The sequence below is a fragment of the Stegastes partitus genome, unplaced genomic scaffold, assembly GCF_000690725.1.
Source record: "Stegastes partitus isolate 25-593 unplaced genomic scaffold, Stegastes_partitus-1.0.2 Scaffold48, whole genome shotgun sequence".
In the NCBI taxonomy this organism is placed as follows: domain Eukaryota; kingdom Metazoa; phylum Chordata; class Actinopteri; family Pomacentridae; genus Stegastes; species Stegastes partitus.
The window spans coordinates 168,971-187,805 of NW_007577779.1; the positions used below are offsets into that span (position 1 = coordinate 168,971).

The 18,835-nt window shown below is 41.4% G+C and overlaps 1 protein-coding gene across 1 annotated transcript in view; it reads right to left on the minus strand.

The window, feature by feature from the left end:
* Positions 1–18,537, minus strand: part of asap3 (ArfGAP with SH3 domain, ankyrin repeat and PH domain 3) — a 24,875-nt gene extending 6,338 nt beyond the window's left edge. The window contains exons 1-18 of the mRNA XM_008306846.1: positions 18,158–18,537; positions 15,268–15,340; positions 12,133–12,278; positions 10,064–10,138; positions 8,869–8,918; positions 8,185–8,308; positions 7,097–7,182; positions 6,679–6,754; positions 5,734–5,820; positions 5,409–5,518; positions 4,551–4,620; positions 4,319–4,406; positions 3,942–3,990; positions 2,988–3,154; positions 2,706–2,839; positions 2,443–2,534; positions 2,098–2,278; positions 1,154–1,239 (exon numbers count right to left, since the gene is read on the minus strand). Of these exons, the coding sequence (XP_008305068.1) occupies positions 1,154–1,239; positions 2,098–2,278; positions 2,443–2,534; positions 2,706–2,839; positions 2,988–3,154; positions 3,942–3,990; positions 4,319–4,406; positions 4,551–4,620; positions 5,409–5,518; positions 5,734–5,820; positions 6,679–6,754; positions 7,097–7,182; positions 8,185–8,308; positions 8,869–8,918; positions 10,064–10,138; positions 12,133–12,278; positions 15,268–15,340; positions 18,158–18,283 (1,820 nt within the window). The 5' untranslated portion in view covers positions 18,284–18,537. The remainder of the gene's footprint in view (positions 1–1,153; positions 1,240–2,097; positions 2,279–2,442; positions 2,535–2,705; positions 2,840–2,987; positions 3,155–3,941; positions 3,991–4,318; positions 4,407–4,550; positions 4,621–5,408; positions 5,519–5,733; positions 5,821–6,678; positions 6,755–7,096; positions 7,183–8,184; positions 8,309–8,868; positions 8,919–10,063; positions 10,139–12,132; positions 12,279–15,267; positions 15,341–18,157) is intronic.
* Between the last annotated feature and the right edge of the window lie 298 nt (positions 18,538–18,835).

The window sequence follows — 18,835 nt, forward strand, 5'->3', positions numbered from 1 at the left end:
CTTCTTTGTTTTGGTACAATGCTTTGAAAAAGTAAAAGAAAGGAATATTTTGTTTTACATTACACCATTCATCAGAGCCAGAAACTGTGAAAACAGAAAGAATCGTTACATTTTTAACTTTTCAAAGGACTTTAAAATCATCTGTGATGTACAGTTTTGTCAAAATTATCAAGAGCTAAGCCTAAAATCATGATATTCAATCATATTCATGTCTCGTTTAAAAATTTGCTAAAAATGAACTGTTTGTACCAGAATCTGTTAAAAACAAACTGAGAAACTGTGACTGAAACAGTTCTGACACAATAGTCACATGAAAAAAATATGTTGTGAACTGCAGGTTGTGTTCTCACAGAGTAGAGTCAAGACAAATATAGAAAAAATAAATAAATCAGATTCAGAGCAAAATAAGCAACAAAATAAATGCTGTGTTGCTCAAAAGCTGTATGCAAAAGAGGAAAATGTGAACAAGTTGTTGGAAGATACATTCGGTATGGCGAAACATCTTTTTGTAGAGTGGAAAACACCTACTTTATAGCACTGGGTCATGTGGAATTTTTTTTTTGAACAACTATTTCTGTATTTTATTTCTTTTGTTTTTTCTTGTCTTGTCTACACCAAAATGAAGACTCAGAGTCAATTCTTGAGGTTGATGCATCCATGTATTATAAAGGATTTTCATATTTTTTAAAAAATAATTAAAAAAATAAATCATTCATTACGTTGGGGCTGTACTCAGTTGAGTCTCTGCTTTCAGCTCATTGTTTTATCATGAATATATTAGGTCATTAGGTATTCAGACAGTTTGATAAGCTGCTTTTATTTAGATTTAGTCTTCTGTTTTTTATTGCATTATTATTCATTACACATCACTTTGTGTATTGTCTAACCTCGCACAAATGACAAACATCAATTCTACAGTGGCTCTCTCCGTCACTGTAGTGGGTACGTCAGAATGAAGCTGTGAGGAACATTAACTGTCTGGATGACAGAGTGCCATCACTTTAACAGACTGATGAAGCCAGCAATGTTACATAACGGTGTCAGATCTTTCTAAAGTGAACCAAGCATGCCTACAGTGCAAAACCCTCTGAGCCAGCCTGACACCTTTTCCATGCAAACTAGGTATGAATCATTCTACTTGTCGGCGTCTGACCTGTTCTGACAGAGGAAATCCACCAGCGCCAGGGAGCTTCTTTCCTCCAGACGCACAGCAAGATGAAGAGCTGTCTCTTTGATCCCCTTAAACAGGAAAAAAGTGGACAAATGAGGCCAACTTGTTGACCCTTAAAGAGATATTCCATCTGTACCAAAGAGTTTTACCTTAAGAATGAATTTACAGTCAGTCAGCGACAGCTTTCTAACCACTGAAGCTTATGTCACAGGCTGATTGTTTTGTGCATGTGTGTTAAAAAGTGAAATCATTCCTAAAGCTTTCAGCACTACGTCTTTATGCAAAGGGAAAAAGGAGGGGCAGAAGAAAGAGAGAAGTGCCTGCTTAATTCAATGAGTTCGTTCTCGAGAGACATGAGCTCTGACCTAAAAGCTGAAATAATAAATGAGACCCAACCAAGACAAACAAACAAGCTCGCACACACAGCGAAGTCGGCTGAAAGAGACAGCAGAGGAGGGGAAAACAAGATGAGAGGATGAGGAGAGAAAATGAGAGGGAAAGATTGGATTAGAGGCCAAAAGAGATGGGAGGGCCTGCAACTCCCCTCACACAGGAACCACGCACACCATCGAGTAGACATCACAAACTGGAACTATTCACACACCTCCTGCACACAGCATTTTGTGACATTTTCTATAATAATCAGCCATATTTTTATTTATTTATAGTAATTTCAGCCTCACTTCTAAAGGAGCAAGTTGATGACTTTCTCACGCATCGCATGAATGTGTGTGGAGCTTTAGACACACTGGGTGGGCGGCCTTGTCAGGATTTAGCCCTCATTCAGGCTAAATGCATGACATCTGTGGGAATGCTAAGAGTTTATGTTTGTCATGGGGAGATTATGGGTTTAATTACAAGCAGTCCCATCCTAACAGGGCACATTTCAAGAACCGGTGTGCGAAATCCACTGAAGTTATCGTCACCTGTCCTTCGGGGATCGTGACTGGTTTGGTCAGGTCTGCTCCCTCAGCATAGAGCTGCAGAAGGAAAGTGATGTCGCGGCTCCTCACGGCATCATACAGCCGGCCTGGATTTGATTCTTCTCTATGTAGGACGTACCGACGTTCAGCGTACTTTGCCACTATGTACTCCTTCCTGGCATTCCTGGTGGTTTAAGAAATATGTTTCAATGAGAAAAAATACTCAAAGAAGCATCTAAATAATAATTTATCTTATAGAATGTGTTTATATCATCAAAGCGATATTAATTTATAATATTCATTTGCCTTTTAAAAAATTACCACGATGAAAAGAAATCAAGGACTCACATGTCACTTTGTGGCAACGGTTTGACAGAGTCATTCGGCAGGCCTGCTTCCATGATGTCATTGAATCTGGTGTTTCCAATGCTGACCGCCAACTGGAGCGACACACAATGCAACCACAAACATGTGACATGAAGGAATTTCAATGAAAAGCAGACGCTTATGTAATGTCTGTATTTAGGAAATCCTGACAACAGAAAATCCACTGGGACTGCGTTGGTTTTTGTGTGTATTTTGTTGTGTATTTCCATGTGTGTATTTAGTACCAGTAGCTCAGAGGTGCTCAACAGGTCAAGAGTAAGAGACTGGATCCTGGAGTAGTGGACACCCAACTCTCTGTGGATGCCAGAGCACTCGATACAGGTCAGGATGCCCAGATTGGTCGATAGCCATGTTGGATCTGTGGTGTACAGAGCAAAAAAAAAGTCAGACTGTCAACTTGAAATGATAAATGCTGGTGATTATGAATTATGGTCCTAAAATAAATAAACCTAGTAAAAAAAAAAAAAAGTGTAACATCCTGATGCCAATTAATTCAGGTGGCTGACCTGGAGCTCCACAGTCTGCACAGGCCTCGTTGCCGGGCATGTGTCGAAGCTCAGCAATGATGGCACGGGAGAGTTCCTGGAGCCCGCTGTCCTGGAGGTGAAGCTGGTCTCCTCCCAAAGCTGTGTTCAAGGCTTCCTCTTTACTATTTTGCAGCACTGACACCCAACTACAAGACAGGCACACATACATAAAGGACGCTGTTGTCCAACTTCTACGTTTTGCACTCAGAGTGAGCTGCAGAGACGGCATGAGAAAGCAGATGACTTTCTTTGCAAAAAAACAAAACAAACAGAAAACAAAAAAGTCCTTTCTTTCGCAAAACAATCTGAAGAGCTAAACCATGTGTTTTGCATGTGGTTTTTGCTCAGTTGTCCAGTGATAAGTCATCATCCCTCTCGCACTCTCAGATTCACTACCATCTCGACTCAGACTGAATCTCACATCTTTCGTTTCTGACAAAACTCACATTGCACATAACATCAAAGAATCTGCCCGAGGGCCCACACACAGAAGGGAAGGGCAGGGACCAGAAAAGCCTGCATGCACCCCCCCATCCAAAACCACACCAGAACACATAAAGTTCTCTTGCTTGCCGTCTGTAGCTAGAAAGAAAGTTCCACCCAGAACCAGCTGGGCCGGGGGAGGGGCTCTGAGAGGATAGCCTTTTCTTTCTGCATCCATTAGTTTCTTTTCTCTTTTTATTCACTTTCAACTTTGCCTGCAGACACCATCAAATTATAGTGATTTCCTATTTTACGTAAACATTTTCAACTTTTCCTTTTTAGTACAACTTTCTTCTTTCTGAGAGCAATCTTGGTTGTTTTTGTATGAGCATAGCAGGGCTTCTTTTCTATGCAGGCTTTACCGAAAATACAAGGGTCTCGACATGCAACAACTTGTCTTTGAATAGAGAAAACACATGAGTTAAAGAAGGGAATAATGCCAATGCTTACATCAAACATTCCTGCTCATCTTCTGCTTGGAAGTGATATGTCCGGTTATCTGCAAAGAAGGAAAAAAAATTACATGGTGTTGGCATTAAAAGACAACAGGATGTTGGAAATACAGTTTACATGACTAAACATGGCATATAATAGGCATGAAGCTTAACACAATCATCCTCGTTTCCTCCACTTCAACTGTTTACATTATTCACAAGGAATGTCTGGCGTTGATGCCAAAGTAAAATGTCTCAGATTCTAATTTCTACCAATGTGGGGAGGCAAGAGGCAAGATTCCACACAGCTGCACTGCAGATGACTCTTAGGAGACTTTAAGGACGATATGTCGAGGAGAAAGTTTAACGGTCAAAAGTTAAAAATGAACCTACGAGTGACCAGGTCAAAGGTCCTCCTGTCCTCTGGGTTAGGTCGCACCTGACAGGTCAGAAGGTTCAGCTTGGCTGGTGGTCGATTGATCTGAAGACAAATACGTTTATGTCAGCATGCATGGGAGAATTTTTCTGGAATTCAATTGACAAATGTAGTTTTATCTGGATTTCTGCTGAAAGCCGTGTGCCGATGTGGCATGCATCTGTTTAAAAGCACAGTATCGGTCCTCACCGTACTGTGGGAAATAGTCAGGCAGCCAAATTTGACTCCGCACTTTCTCTTCTGCCAAACCTTCCTGATCCTGCAAGATGACATGTCAACAAAGAAAAAAGAAAAACAGATATTTTTTTACATGTTACTGATGTAAAATTATCTACTGGGGTAATCTGAGTGCTGCACATTAAGTAAAAACAGTGCTAACAGACACTCTTGGTTTGAGTAACGATGATCTAAACGATGTTGGCCTATTTCATTGCTGTTCACAGTGCTTCACTCCATTTTTCATCGTCTTGATTCAATCAGGTAAAATGCCTGGCAGATCGTTATCTGGTTTGCATCAGTGGCCTGAGGAAAGTTTACTCTCCTCCTGTCTCCCATTCACCCTACTGAACCACATCCCCTTATCATACAGTCATCTAACTCCATGTGTTTGTGTGCATGACGCAAAAGTTGGATCTGCTCAGTTGGCCCGTCTGCCAATAAGTTCCACAGGAGGGGTCCCTGCTTGAGTCTTCATCTCATAATAATGAAGACCAGCTGGGGCAGACAAAGTTTAAGTTTCTCTCTGTGTTGCTTAATCTTCTTCACCCGGCTCTAACAGTGTTAGTAAGCAGAGTTTATCACTTTGGGAACGTTAAAAAATGAATGATCAAGTGTTGCGGTGACAAAAATCTCTCAGACAACACATAAACTAAAGAGTTTACAGCAGATTTTACAGTTTACATGCATTTTATTGATCAACTATTACTAAACAGCATGAAACACACACATCTTCTCATCTTGTGTTCAATGTTTTTTAAATTCTAATACAACAGTTGTGTCACTCCTGCTTGCTAACATCAGATATTTGAGACTAATCTTTTTACACACCCATCGCTCTTCTTGAGCAGGAAGCCAGACTTCTCTGTCCCATACTTCTTGTTTCCCTGTGGTTGGTGGATGCTGTAACCGTTGCCAGAGTTTTTCCTGTTCAGGTACTCCTGGGACACAAACGGGGGATTTAGGACTTCACTACAAAGGCTTCATGATCATGAAAATTTAAAACAATACAAACCTATTGTGGCGGGAGAAAAAACATCTGATGAGTTAGAAATCAAAGCCATCTGCTGCTCATTTTGTTTTGAAAATCTACAGCAAGCAGGATACTTGGATACATGCAAAGAGTATAATAATGATAAATGACAAATACACATACTTCTTTCCCCTCCACTTGCAGAAGTAATCTGAGAGAATCCCTCAACTGAGTGAGTTGTTTTACTTCCTCGTCCTGGTCCACACGCACCTACAACACACACCATAAAAATATTTGTACTCAATTACAACAATAAATATATAATTACTTAGAAGTGGGTGGGGGGTGGGGGACGGAAACCGGCAACCTTCTTGCTGCGAGGCAACGATGCTAACCGCCGCGCCACCTTGCAGCCCCATAATCAGCCACTTTAACTGAAATATTTCAGCACGATTTCCTCAGAACTTTACCAGAGATTCTATCTTAATTTCCTTCTCGATGCTAAGGTCTGGCATGTCTGAGCGGGCCTGTGTTCTGCCCATAAAGAACCAGAAAAACCTCTAACGTTCCCAGCATCACAGTTAACAGTCTGCTTCCAGCACTCTGCCCAGAAAAAGGGAAGAAGGCAAATTTTGTGTAAACTGGAAACCAGTCAGTGGTTGGAGAAGTAGGTGTGCACGAAGGAAGGAATGAAAATGAGGGACACTTTCAGTTTTGGGGACTAGACTCCAATAACAGTCTCTGCCTGTGGGTTCAGCTGGGGGGGGGGGCTAATGTTTTGGCTGTTGCGAAAGAGTAACAGGGACAAAGAGCTGCAAAGAGAAGGTACTGACAGATGAGAGAGGACTTTCTTGTAAACATGGTTTTACCTCTTCAAGAGATGAAAGAAAATGTGTGTGGAAAAAGAGTAAGCATGTGTGAGGCTGGATCAGTTGCGGGTATGATACCATCAATTTGTATGGTATGTGCATGCGTGGGCATTTTGTGACAACATCAATTTGAGTCAGGCCACACATTTTGACAAATATTCTTCTCAAATCATAGCAAAGCTGAGTAAAAACCCCACCATTTGATGACTAACAGTTAGTGCAGGTAAACAGACAAACCCGCAGCAGTTGCCGTACTTACCGTGTGAATGGAAGAAGCGAGCTTCTCGATGAAGGGAGCGAGGTTCTCCGCAGCTTTCAGCCCATCCTGGAAGAAACTGAGATCAGAGAAGCAACAAATGCTGAGTCTTAACAGGAGGTCAAACATCCAGCCAAACCATCACATGCTGAAGCTGTATAAGCAGCTCCATTCCCACATAAAGCCTTCGGTATGAATAAAACGGGTAAATGGTTAACAAAACATAACAATAGCTTGTAAATGGAAGCCAAAACCAAAGTGCCTCAAATATTGTGTAAAATGACTCACAGGAACCATAGGTGGAGATTAAATCCATGTTTTTTCACCAAAGTAAAAGTCAAAGTCTTTGGTTTTTATTCTTATTTCACACCTGGCACAAAATGGCTACGAGACAATCGAGGTAGTGTTGGCTGAGACTGACCTGAGCTGGGCTTGGAAATATTTGATGAGGTTCTGGAGAAGATCAGGGCCCTGACGCACCTTCAGCTCCTGGATCTTTAAAAGGTACTGAAAGCATAAACACAGACAGTGGGAAACAGCTGCAAAACATAAAATAATGGGTCCACAAAACATAAAGCCTGAGGGGAAAATCACTGATGAGAGCCCCGTTTTTCAGGACTTACAATTGAAATGTTTATCATAGATCATATCTTTATTATCATGTTTGGCAGCATGTTTTTAGTGTGTGGCTTTGACTTTATGTCATTTCAAAGGTCATGTGTGTCGTCACAACACTTTAGGGAGTCAATGAACCTTGTAGGCTGAAACTGGAAGGAGTCAAAAAAAAAAAAAGAAAAAAAAGGAAACTCCCTTCCCTCCAAGTGCAGACATTGTGAAAATGTCCATCCAGTCTTCAGTCTGAATTCATATTCTATAAGGTAGGAAAAAAAGCTCGAGGTTTCAGATCTATGTGGAAGGAATGACTGCATTGTCTTTGCTCCATAAAACTCAAATCTTTCTGCACAGTTTTGGTTCCATGTATATTCATGGGAGTTTTTGTGTATGTGAGGGGGAAGAAAGAAAGAAAGAAAGAAAGAAAGAAAGAAAGAAAGAAAGAAAGAGTGTTTGGTTGACCTAAAACAAGTGGAAATTCCATTTTCCCTGCCTCTCCTCTCTGTCTCAACAGCTGGTCTCAGTCAGAATTTGACTTTTTTTTTTTTTTCTCAGGGTTTTTTCCAGCTATATGTGAGACTACATTGCCTGTATGTACCACCACTGCCAGTGCATTACCCTGATTTGTTTGATTTCCAGCAGTATGCGGCCCAGCTTTCCTTAAAACTCTGCAACACTCAACTCAATTCAACTCATGTTTAACTTTCTAAAACATATTCTTTCCATCGTAGGAATTATGGGAGGGAGGCAAAACGGAACGACTCTGGGCATCCAGTCAAGCGCAGATGGAATATGGAATCCACAGGATGGACCACCTGAGCTAACTAAACGAAGCCCACCTCAGGTATGCAAAAGGTGTCTGGCGTTTGCTATTTTGACTGGCACTAATCTCCCCACCTCACACATCTGCAGCTGAAAGATCCTCCTCTCTCTCTCCATGTCCTCCCCTCCGTCTGATCCCTCCATTCTGATCAGGCCCAGCTGCCTGGTCTTCTCCTTCCTCTCCTTCTCAAGCTTCGCTCTGATGTAGGGGGGAAGGAAAGTACAAAAATAAGAAGACTGAAAGGTTACTTTTATTCATTTGTGTGTCACCGTTTTTAAATCTGTCTGACAACTCTCTAAGCTTCTTTTTTTTCCCACCACGAACCGAGAGGGTTTTTCCACTAACTCACTCTCCTTCCTCATATATAGAGCAAGGAAGTTGGACGAAAGACAATAAAGGAGAGGTGTATTCTCCTTACAGGGTTATAAAACACTCTCTACCACTGTCAGAATGAGATCAAATGATAGCAGTAAAGTGCAAGTGCCTCAGTTCTGATTTCACATAAATGGAACAGAGAAGCGTCACAAGGGATCAGCTATTATCTTATTAACCTGTGCTGCTACGTCAACTTCTGTGACCCGGTGAAAGAAAAACATGTGACGTGATTGTGTTTAAGGAACCACATCTGTCTAATATGTCAGGTTCTTTGTTCTGAGGATAACAACAAGGCTTAAAGAAGAGGAAGATTACTACATACAATCCCATACTAAGCGGCTGTGTGAGTGTGAGTTAACAAAGCCAGGATGAGAGTTAATTACATTTTCACGTCGTAATCCTTCCAACTCTTCTCCATATGTTTCTTGAGCTCCTGTGGGAGAAAAGAAGAAGAAGAAGGAGAGAAGAGAAGAGAAGAGAAGAGAAGAGAAGAGAAGAGAAGAGAAGAGAAGAGAAGAGAAGAGAAGAGAAGAGAAGAGAAGAGAAGAGAAGNAAGAGAAGAGAAGAGAAGAGAAGAGAAGAGAAGAGAAGAGAAGAGAAGAGAAGAGAAGAGAAGAGAAGAGAAGAGAAGAGAAGAGAAGAGAAGAGACGCTGATTAATAACATACAAGTTGTTAATAGCACGCAGATGAAGCTATACTTCCTTGTGTACTGGTTATAATCTGACTGCCAGACAGACATGATTGCGCTTATTATGCCAACTCTTCTGCTATCTGGCCCAACAGGTTTTTGGTTGCCTTCCTTTGAAGTTACATTGAAGCAATGCTCAGCTGTCGAATCAGCTGTTTACAAGACAGGGCAGCAACAGGAGCTTACAGAAGCATTAGCCTGTATTACTCACAAGTCTGTTGGCATGGCAAATCAAAGTGCCAAATACTGGGCCAGAGAGATAAGTTCAGTACTGGAACCTTGCAAGGTGTTACTCATTAATCTGCATAAATAACATAATATTATCCGATATCTTAGTGGGCTCAGCAGTGACTACGCCACGGACAGACATCATTGTCATCTTAAAGAGGAAATCCAGCCTAAAAATAGATGTCTCGTTGTGATATTTGAATTATTTTGGACAATGCGGTCCAAATCTACTGACACAGACTCTGCTTAAGCCGAGCATAGCATCTTGAATACATCATGTCATTTCTTTGCCACTTGTTCTCTCTTAGAATACGAACTAGTGTCTGATTCTACAATTTTAGAGTGAATTATTACATTTTAGGCACACCAGTACAAATGTATTTTTGCCAAAAGTTTTATTTTTTTAATATAATAGAACCCATCCATACTGACCAACTAGAGCTTTACAGTGACTCTGTTGTCGTATTTCAAAAATAAAAATAATATAAACTGAGCTATAAAATATCATCGAACCTGATAATATTGTAGAAATCTTCTATATTATGGATTTTCCCTTTAAGGCAGCTACAGTGTCTCCATCCTCAAAAAAGTCAGCAATACCAGTTTTGCCTGCAGAATTTTAATTAGCATGTCATTTATCTGTAATAAAACCCTGACTCACTAGTCTGCCGTCCCGCAGTTCTGACTTCAGCACATTTTCCAGAGGAAATGCCATGATGTTGTTGAGGTTTTGCACCTGAAACATGTAAGAGAAGGGCAGAATGAGTACAGAAAGTTAAAATACTTCACTAAATGTCACAGATGGACCTTATCTACAGGTTGCAGTATGAGCAAACAATAACACGCGCACACACACGCACAGACACACACACACACACAGACACACACACACAGACACACACACACACACACAGACACACACACACACACACACACACACACACCCTATGGACTTTCATTTCTGGGAATGAGAATGAATAATCCAAAAACACTGTGATGCAGTCATTTTGAACAAGTCCGTCATGAAGGAAAACACTGGACATCACAATGATTTGCAGCATTACAGTTTTTGGATCCAAGCAGGAGCATGAGGCAATGACTTTAATCAAGTATTTTTGTGCGGTAAAGCATGAGTTGAGACAAATTTGGGGTTTGGATTGAGATGAGATTAACTCAGATCTGGGGGAGCAAATGAGTCACAAAAGCAGCATAGCCCCAACAGGTTGCATTTTACAGTAATATATAATTACCACTAATTCCCCCATGTAAGCACACCACATTATTTTGGCGAGCAGCCCGGCTACGTACATTATTCATCGCTTCCACATGTCTCCAGTTGACCATTGTCCAAATTTACAAAGTCTGTTTGCAAATGTCACTGCAGCCTTTTTTTTTTTTTTTTTTTTTTTAACGGATTCTGGTGAATAACAACCAAGCTGCACACTGCTCTTAACATAAATAATGTCGAACCACTTCCGTGAGTCGACTGCAGGGCTGACCTTGATATATTGACAAAGTAGCCTGGAGACTGGTAGGACTGTTTTGGTTGGCATCCAAACACTGAGGTAACTAGTAGATAATACATGGAGTTCTGACACAGGGGAATACCCTCTTCCAGTGTCAACATGTGTCCCGGTGACACAGATCAATGCGTGCTAATATACTTTTACAGAAACATGGCTCATGTCGGAGGACGACTTCTTAAATCCCCCTCCTGTTAGTCTTTTGGACTTTCTTCCTTTTTACATCTGTAAGGCTTCGTCTCCCCTGTGAGGCCCTGATTGACACATGGTAAGGAGCGTGTGAGACAGTGAATATGTGCGCACATGCCCACTGGAGGTCTGGGATGAATTATCATCGCCATAGAAACCATCAGTGGGAGGGTTCCGGGTTGCCCCAGTCTAAAGGAGGAAGCGTGCAGCTGTTGAAAACCCCCTTTCCTCCAAGCATCCATGTATTTCTTCAGCAACTGTGTTTATTCTGGCACAGTGAGCACGCACATACGTCTCATGGGGTCAGATTTGGGATTCTTCTACCTGCTGCTGTTTAAAATAAACTAATAAATTTTGCTGATTTACTTCTTTCCTTCTTAAATTCCCTCTCTGATCATCATTTAAACCCCTAAAAACTCACCTAAAGTTGTTCCCATGAAAACAATCCCCTAAGTGTTCACCTTTACCTCATTTAGAACTTGCAAAACTCCGAATGAAACCCCTGCTTCTTGCTCCACAAACCTCCTCGCCACTCGCTGCAGCTCGAGCACAACAGCTCACCTACAACTCTGCTCTAAAACTACTCTAAGCTACGGGATGGAAAGTTGTGACACTGGAGTAATTCATCCATACATGTTTGAATTAAACACCAGATTTAGATTTGTCGGCTGGGATAGGCTCCAGCCCCCCCGCGACCCTCGTGAGTGGTGTGTAGATAATGGATGGATTTAGATTTGTTGAAACCACACAAATCTTAATCTGTGTTTTCTAGAGAGTCACTGTTACACTGTAGTGTCAAGGCAGAAGTTGTATTTTACTCATGATGTGCCCTCTAATGCGCAAAAAACACCATATAAACATGCTAATGAGATTCAAAACTTTTCACCAGATTTTCAGCAGAGGAGGAACTTTTGTCTGTATAATCAATCCCTCCACTCTCAGTTTTAAGTCCCTTGTGGCTTAAAGTCTAATAAAGACATTTAGTTCCTCTCCTTCCCCTTTCCTTCTTTTTCCTCACCAGATTTTTGAAGAGGGCTGTGACCTCTCTGGTGAACACTGCCAAGTTAAGGAAGCCCGTGGAGACTTCATTGTTGTTCTGGGTGAGGTGGCTGTTCCCCAGGTTCTCCAGCACCTCGATATACAGCTCCTTGTTGTCTACATGCGCTGGAAACACAACACACATGCACACAAAGAATGAGCATTAAAAAAAAAAAGTGACTCACACTTAAGTTACATGTGCAGAAAATCTGAAAAAGACAGAGTGACTTGCACTGTTGCCTCGGCCCTTGGCAATATTTTAGCAAGACAAGCATGTGGCATGTGGGATAAATTAGTGCTGGTTTACACCCATCGTGGAGCAGGAGACAGGCAAACGCACAGAGAGCAATGTTTCACTTGGGCTCATAGGGCTCTTTCCCAGGGGTCATGACTTTTGCGGGCTCTAAGTCTGTTAAATTCATATGGAAAAGGGCAAAGAATCTGAGCAGCGCTTTGGTTTACATTTCACTAAACAAAGTTTGACTTTACAACTGTTTGAAAGTGGGGCTCAAATTATGAAAAATAAATACAGGTTACAATTCAAGAAAAAGGAAATTGTGATTTTCAACCTTATACAATGTAATGTAGCAGTAATGGAACATATGGACCCGGCAGCTGCAGAGGACTCAACACACAAAGCAGAAAGAGTAAAAACAGTAAGTTCATCTCTTCTGCTCCAGTTTCCACTTCAAGACAAACATAAACCGTCAAACTGACTGTAGATGGGAGACAGACTGACACAGTTAAAAGAACAGGCTAAAAGGCAAAAATTGAACATTTTCATGGCAGCAAAAAATTGTGAATTAAAGGAAGGAATACAGATATCCAGCAGGATGGAGAGGATAAAATCCAGGCGTATCAGTGAGACGGAGCTGCTGTGGTCGTATAGTCAGAAGAAAAAAACAAGTATTATAACAAACAACATACGCGCAACTATCAAGCAACAGACAGCTGAGTCACACAACAGCTCAGAGGATGATATTGCAACTGACCTTTAACTGCCAAATACCATCAGAGCAACTCAGCTCTTTTACTGCTCTGCCAGAACACACACAGACTCACAAGCCACAGCATCTTGGCAGAAAAGTGGTACTTAGTGTTTATGGGAAAAGAGAACGAAAGAAGAGAAAATCTCGACGTGCGTTTTTGTGTGTGCGACACAATAACAGGCCATCTAAGCAGTATGGGGGATGAGCTGGGCGGACCACTTAGCCTACATATGCTCAGAGTCAGATTGTTGATCCATGATTAACATCAGGACTGATTAAGGGGTTCACTGAAAGGAAGGCCCTCCCATTGGCACATTACTGGAACTAGCTCATATGATTCTACTTAGATACAGACGAAGAACTGGTAAAGGAGCGCAAAGTAAAAAGGGAATAATGATGGAGTTCTCTACAGATGTGTAGCGCTGCAGACCGGTTGCCTAATTCTGGGCAGCTGGCTCGCTGACTCACTTTTACTAAAAATGATGAGTGGAGGCCTCGATAGGAAGCAAGCTTGTAAGAAAGTTCAGAAAAACAACTACATGATATGTTGCGGTTCCTCTGTTTCTCCCGCGCACTTTTGAGGTGTACACTCACATATTACGCATTTGATAAATCCAATATAAAAGTGACGTGGATCTATGTGACACACACACACACACACACACACACACACACAAGCTCGAAAAACAATCAACTTAGACCCGCTGTTGCCAAAACCACACATACCATTTTCCTTAACAACACCACAAAACCATAGATGCTGTATTTTATATAAACACAATCACCCATCAACCCACACACTCTGCACCCATAACAAGGGGCCTCTGCTGCCCACACCAGCTTGATGATGTCATCTGAGCCCGGCTTGTACAATGAATTATGTGGAGGCCCCCATGTGCAGTGAACAGCTCATTCTGCCATAACAGAGGTTGACCTTAAAGGGAAAAGTAGTTTCACTTGTAGGGACAGAAATCATTCTTTGTGGATTTTACGTTTTAAAAAGTTGTAGTGTCTAATAAAGCGAACAAAATAATCTCAACTTAAGTCCAACATACTATGCTTTTGTTCAGTTTTTTTTCCCATATCATCTGTTACCCAACAAAGGTAGCAAGCAGACTTTTTCAGGGTGATCAAGGCTTGTGTTGTACTTCACACAATCACAAGCGCACACAGGAATAAATTAAATTTGCAAAGTGTACGCAAGGTCAGAAAACAATGAGCAATTTGGATCTGATTTGTAGTGAACATGTGCTTGACCCTCTGAACCCCAAGCAGTTTCATGGTTTTTTCTTGTCTGTTTCATTTTTCCTTCCTGAATTTTTCACTGCAGTATTAAGTCCTGCACCTCTATAGAAACAGCAAAAGCAATGCTAGAAGTAAAGAGAATTCAAAAAGGTATTTTGTGCAGTATACTAAAGTACAATGCCAGAAATCATTACAAAAAAAATGTGATTATTTATTTTGCAAAACTGAAAAAACTTGGAATACAACACATATGTTATCTCAAGTTCCCACAGCTGTTACCAATACTGGGAAAAAAAAGTTGACTGTACATACCATTGATATTTTAATGCTTACGTTTTTAATTATCTTTCATAGTCACAGCAGTCACACACGACTTCACAGTTGCACCAAGGAGCACAGAATTTTTTTTACTCCTGACTGAAACTGTTTTGTGTAAAGACTTTCTTTCTGGCATTTTTTTTTAAGAAGACATGTAGAATAAAGTGATTTTAATGAAAAATCACAATTTTAAGCTTAGATTTGGATAATTTCTCTTAAAAATAAGGATAAGTCTTATAAATGGTGCAATTATGGAGATTTTTTTTAAGGGCAACACGTCTTCCAAACCCACCAGTGGGTTTTCAAGAGGTAATATGTGCACACCAATCTGCAGTGCATGCATAAAAAAATGAGCTCCAAATAGATAAGAAACCAAAAATGCATTTGTGGTGTCCACAACTGTCTCTGTGCACACCCAGCAGTGAGTATAACCAGACCCTAAGTGTTTTACAGCTGAAAATTCTAAATAAAGCTTGTAGGAGGACTTGGGAGTGGAATTGTTTTCTGAGATTAGTGATGTATTATCTGAAAGAGACTACTGTATGTGATATACTGACACTTACAGAGTCCAGAGGTGTGTATGGCTTTGATCATCTTCTTCATCCTCTGCAGAGTTGTGTGGTCCATCTCCAGAGACTGCAATAAAACACAGACAAGGATAAGTGTGTGAATTCAAAAATCAGGTGTAAAAATAAAGAAGTGTGCATTTGAAAATGACTCTATCTTACAGATTGGCAAAATTTACCAGCTCCTGTATTGCACTATACGTAATTGCGTCATTAATATACCGTAATATAGCACATTTTCCAGATATCCAATTGCAAAGCTGTACCTATTTCATTTTCCCATGGTGTCTGACTAACAGGTGAGTAAGCATTTACACAGATGACACTTGCCGTACGTCACCTGTCATTTTTCAGTTCAACCATAACTTTTTCACACTGACACAACGTTGGGGTTTTTCTACTGGAAATAAAATCTGACACATGACGCAGACGTGAGGCAAACAGTCAAATGACTTCATTGTATTTGAACAATCAATCTCTTCCAAACCAAACAAGCTTTTTAAACTCCATCCTGTTTATTCTCCTCACACAGGCCACTTGTTTCAATGAGCTGCACTTGCGGCACTCCACCTACATGCCACCAGAAATAGCATTTAATGAGCCAGTGCTCCAGACTTAACAGAGACTCTGCCTTGTTCCATGGCGTTGTTTACACACCCCAGTCTCTCCCAGTTGAGTTCACTCCCTAAGTGTTAGCTCATTAATGAAAAGGCAGTGTGGGTGTTGCGTAAGCTGACACTACAGTCAGCGAATTGGAAAGTGATTTAGCGGAGATGGGAGTTGCTCATGGATGCTGCTGCTGCTGCTAGAGTTTCCTCGGCTTGTTGGCAGACAGTGGCGCAACAATGGAAACAAGCCAGTGCAGGTAAAGAGAACTGGTTGCGTTTGTTGAATTTATGTAACAAATCGAGGCAGAAGGACGCACAAATGCTCATCAGTCAAGAAAGACTGAGTCAAAACACCATACAGATATTTCTTCTGAAGAAAAAAAGACATTCCTCCCTTAAGTGTGCTTATGTTGAAATTACAGTGTCTTTTTACGGCGCCTCTTGCAGGATTGTGTTTACCTGCTATAAGGGTGTGTGTGCAACTTCTGGCAGCAGAGTTTAATATTTCATGACTAACTGATATGTGATATTTATCTACAGTATTCTGGATGTTAACGATAGAAGATCTGCTCTTAAAAACATTCCTGACATTGACATTAAGCCCATTATAGCTTTTAGATAGGAAATGAAACCATTCCTTGTTTCTGTCTGTCTTCCTTTATCATTGCCTCTAATTATGAGGATTCAATAACAAGCAGCCGAGTGTGTGTGGGGGTAAATGGTGTCTCTGTCTCCACGCTTGCTGCTGTAAACCACACACATGCCCACACATTATCCAAGCCATTAATCAAGCTTGGTGTTGCTGAGCAGATTAAACAGAAGAAGCAGATCTATCTATCTATAATGAGATTGTTGTATCTACATCTGTCTGGGTGCACATGTGTAGGATTCCAGTATGACCCTCCCCAAATTGCTATTCCAGCTATGTCACGGCCACGAAGAAGGACATGAGTCCAAGAGCAATGCAACAGACAGTTGTCTAAAACTGTTGTCTTTATAAACCGCGGATTATGCAGTCACTGTCTATGTTTAGAAGTCACGGTTTCTTTCCAGGGAAATCCCAAAGAACACCTTTTATCTCTCTCCAGCTATCTCTAAGGTTACTTGCATTTACAGGTGAGGTATCAGTTGCAGGCCGTCATTTGATATTTATGCAATATCAGGATATTCAGACAGGGATCAAGACTAAAGCCTGCATGACCTAAAGTATGCAAAGTTTTACCATGAATTATTGCACTTGAACAGCCACTGCATTGGAAATCATTTTTCAACATGATGTATTTCATTCCAGCAAAAATTCTCTTGGGTTTTCAACTTGTAAAAGAAAATCTATGGCGATTCAAACTGGTGGGACTCTAACCAAAAACACAGAGCCATCTGAGGTAACAGCAGAATGCTGATCCATAAAGTTTTGTCTCAAGGATTACAGACAAGGAACCACTGAGTGGCGTGCACACCCAGATTATTTGTTTTATGGTGGAGTTCACTGCAGTCTCCCTCTGTTTCCTCCTTTACCCGAGGAGCTTTGGGGGAAGAGATTTCAAACAAACACAAACGCACACATACAGAGATCTCAAACAAGTCTTGAGCTAAACCAACAGTTCAAACAAAATAGAAGGCACAAAATGGCCTTGGCGGACATGCTCGCAAACATGAACAAATATGTTTGTATGTGCTTACAAACACAAGCCCGATATCCAGGTCTGTCAATCGGCTTTGTGGCTCAGTTAGACAAGGCCAAGTAAACTCTCTGTAGGTTACATTACCTCATGTAACCTTCACTTTTTCTGCTATGCTGGCTGGGGCTGCACTGAATCACTGTGTATGTAGACATCCAACCGTACCTGAAGACTGTATACGTGCAGCACATAGAGAAAAGATAGAAACATTTTCAAGATGCACCCATGACACCCAAAATGCAGCACACCACAAGCATCCATATCTAAAACCCAACACTAGTTTTTCCTGAGAGTAGCATCTTCCATCAACTCCTCTGTCCATGTGTCCATTTGCAGATTTTTTAAAATTTGGCACAGAGGTCTCCAAGTTTACCTCAGGCAACTGCTCACAAGGAAACAATGCGTATGTGGGGCTAATTTACAATATAGATAAGTTGTAATGCTTTATCCAAATACACAGGCAAAAAAAGAAAAGAAAAGAAGATAGTGAGCAGGTGAAGGTAAGGCATTTCTTCTGCCAGACCTTCTACGGACAGTTAAACAACAGACTAAGGTGCATACGTCTCCCTGCACCAACTTCCCACTTTGCTCCTCTCTCACCTCTTCCACGTTTGAAACCGTGTTCCGACAGTCACTCATTTTGGACTGGAAGCTGGAAGTCCCCGGCGAAGACAAATCCTCGTTTGTCAGGACGACGAAGTCCGAAATACTCAACTGCTCCGGCATGTTTCGAGCGAAACGACAGTCACTGAGGAGAAAAGTGGGCCAAAGTTTCAAGCGCGCAAGTAACTCCCATTTGAAGAAAGAAAGAAAAAGAGCAGTATCTCTCTCACTTCCTTGTGTGGAAAAGAGAAGCTGTAAGTATTTCCCAGCACGTAGATTCCTTTGAGCTGCGTCTTAAAGGCGGAAATTTGACCAAAACCAGACCTGACCGAGTTTAGCCTGTGCTCCGCGAGTGTGTGCGCATGGAGGTGCACCAGCGCGCTATTGTGCGCAAAGTGAGGGAGGGAGCAGCTCAGTCCATCATCACGTGGGAATGTTTGTGCTTTCTGGCACACTGGAGGGAGAAAAGGGTGTGTACGTGTGTGTGTGTCTTTGCCCTCGTCCCTTTCATTAATACTTCTCATTTCTATGCAAACTCCAGAGAGTCTGGGTTGTGGTCGCCATGGATATGCAGAATGCCTCATTCATCGGCTAAACTGAAGGGGAGGAATTTCAGTGGATGAGGTGATGCAGGCGCTGAGGGACAGAGGAATGCAGTGAGGTAGACACGTACAA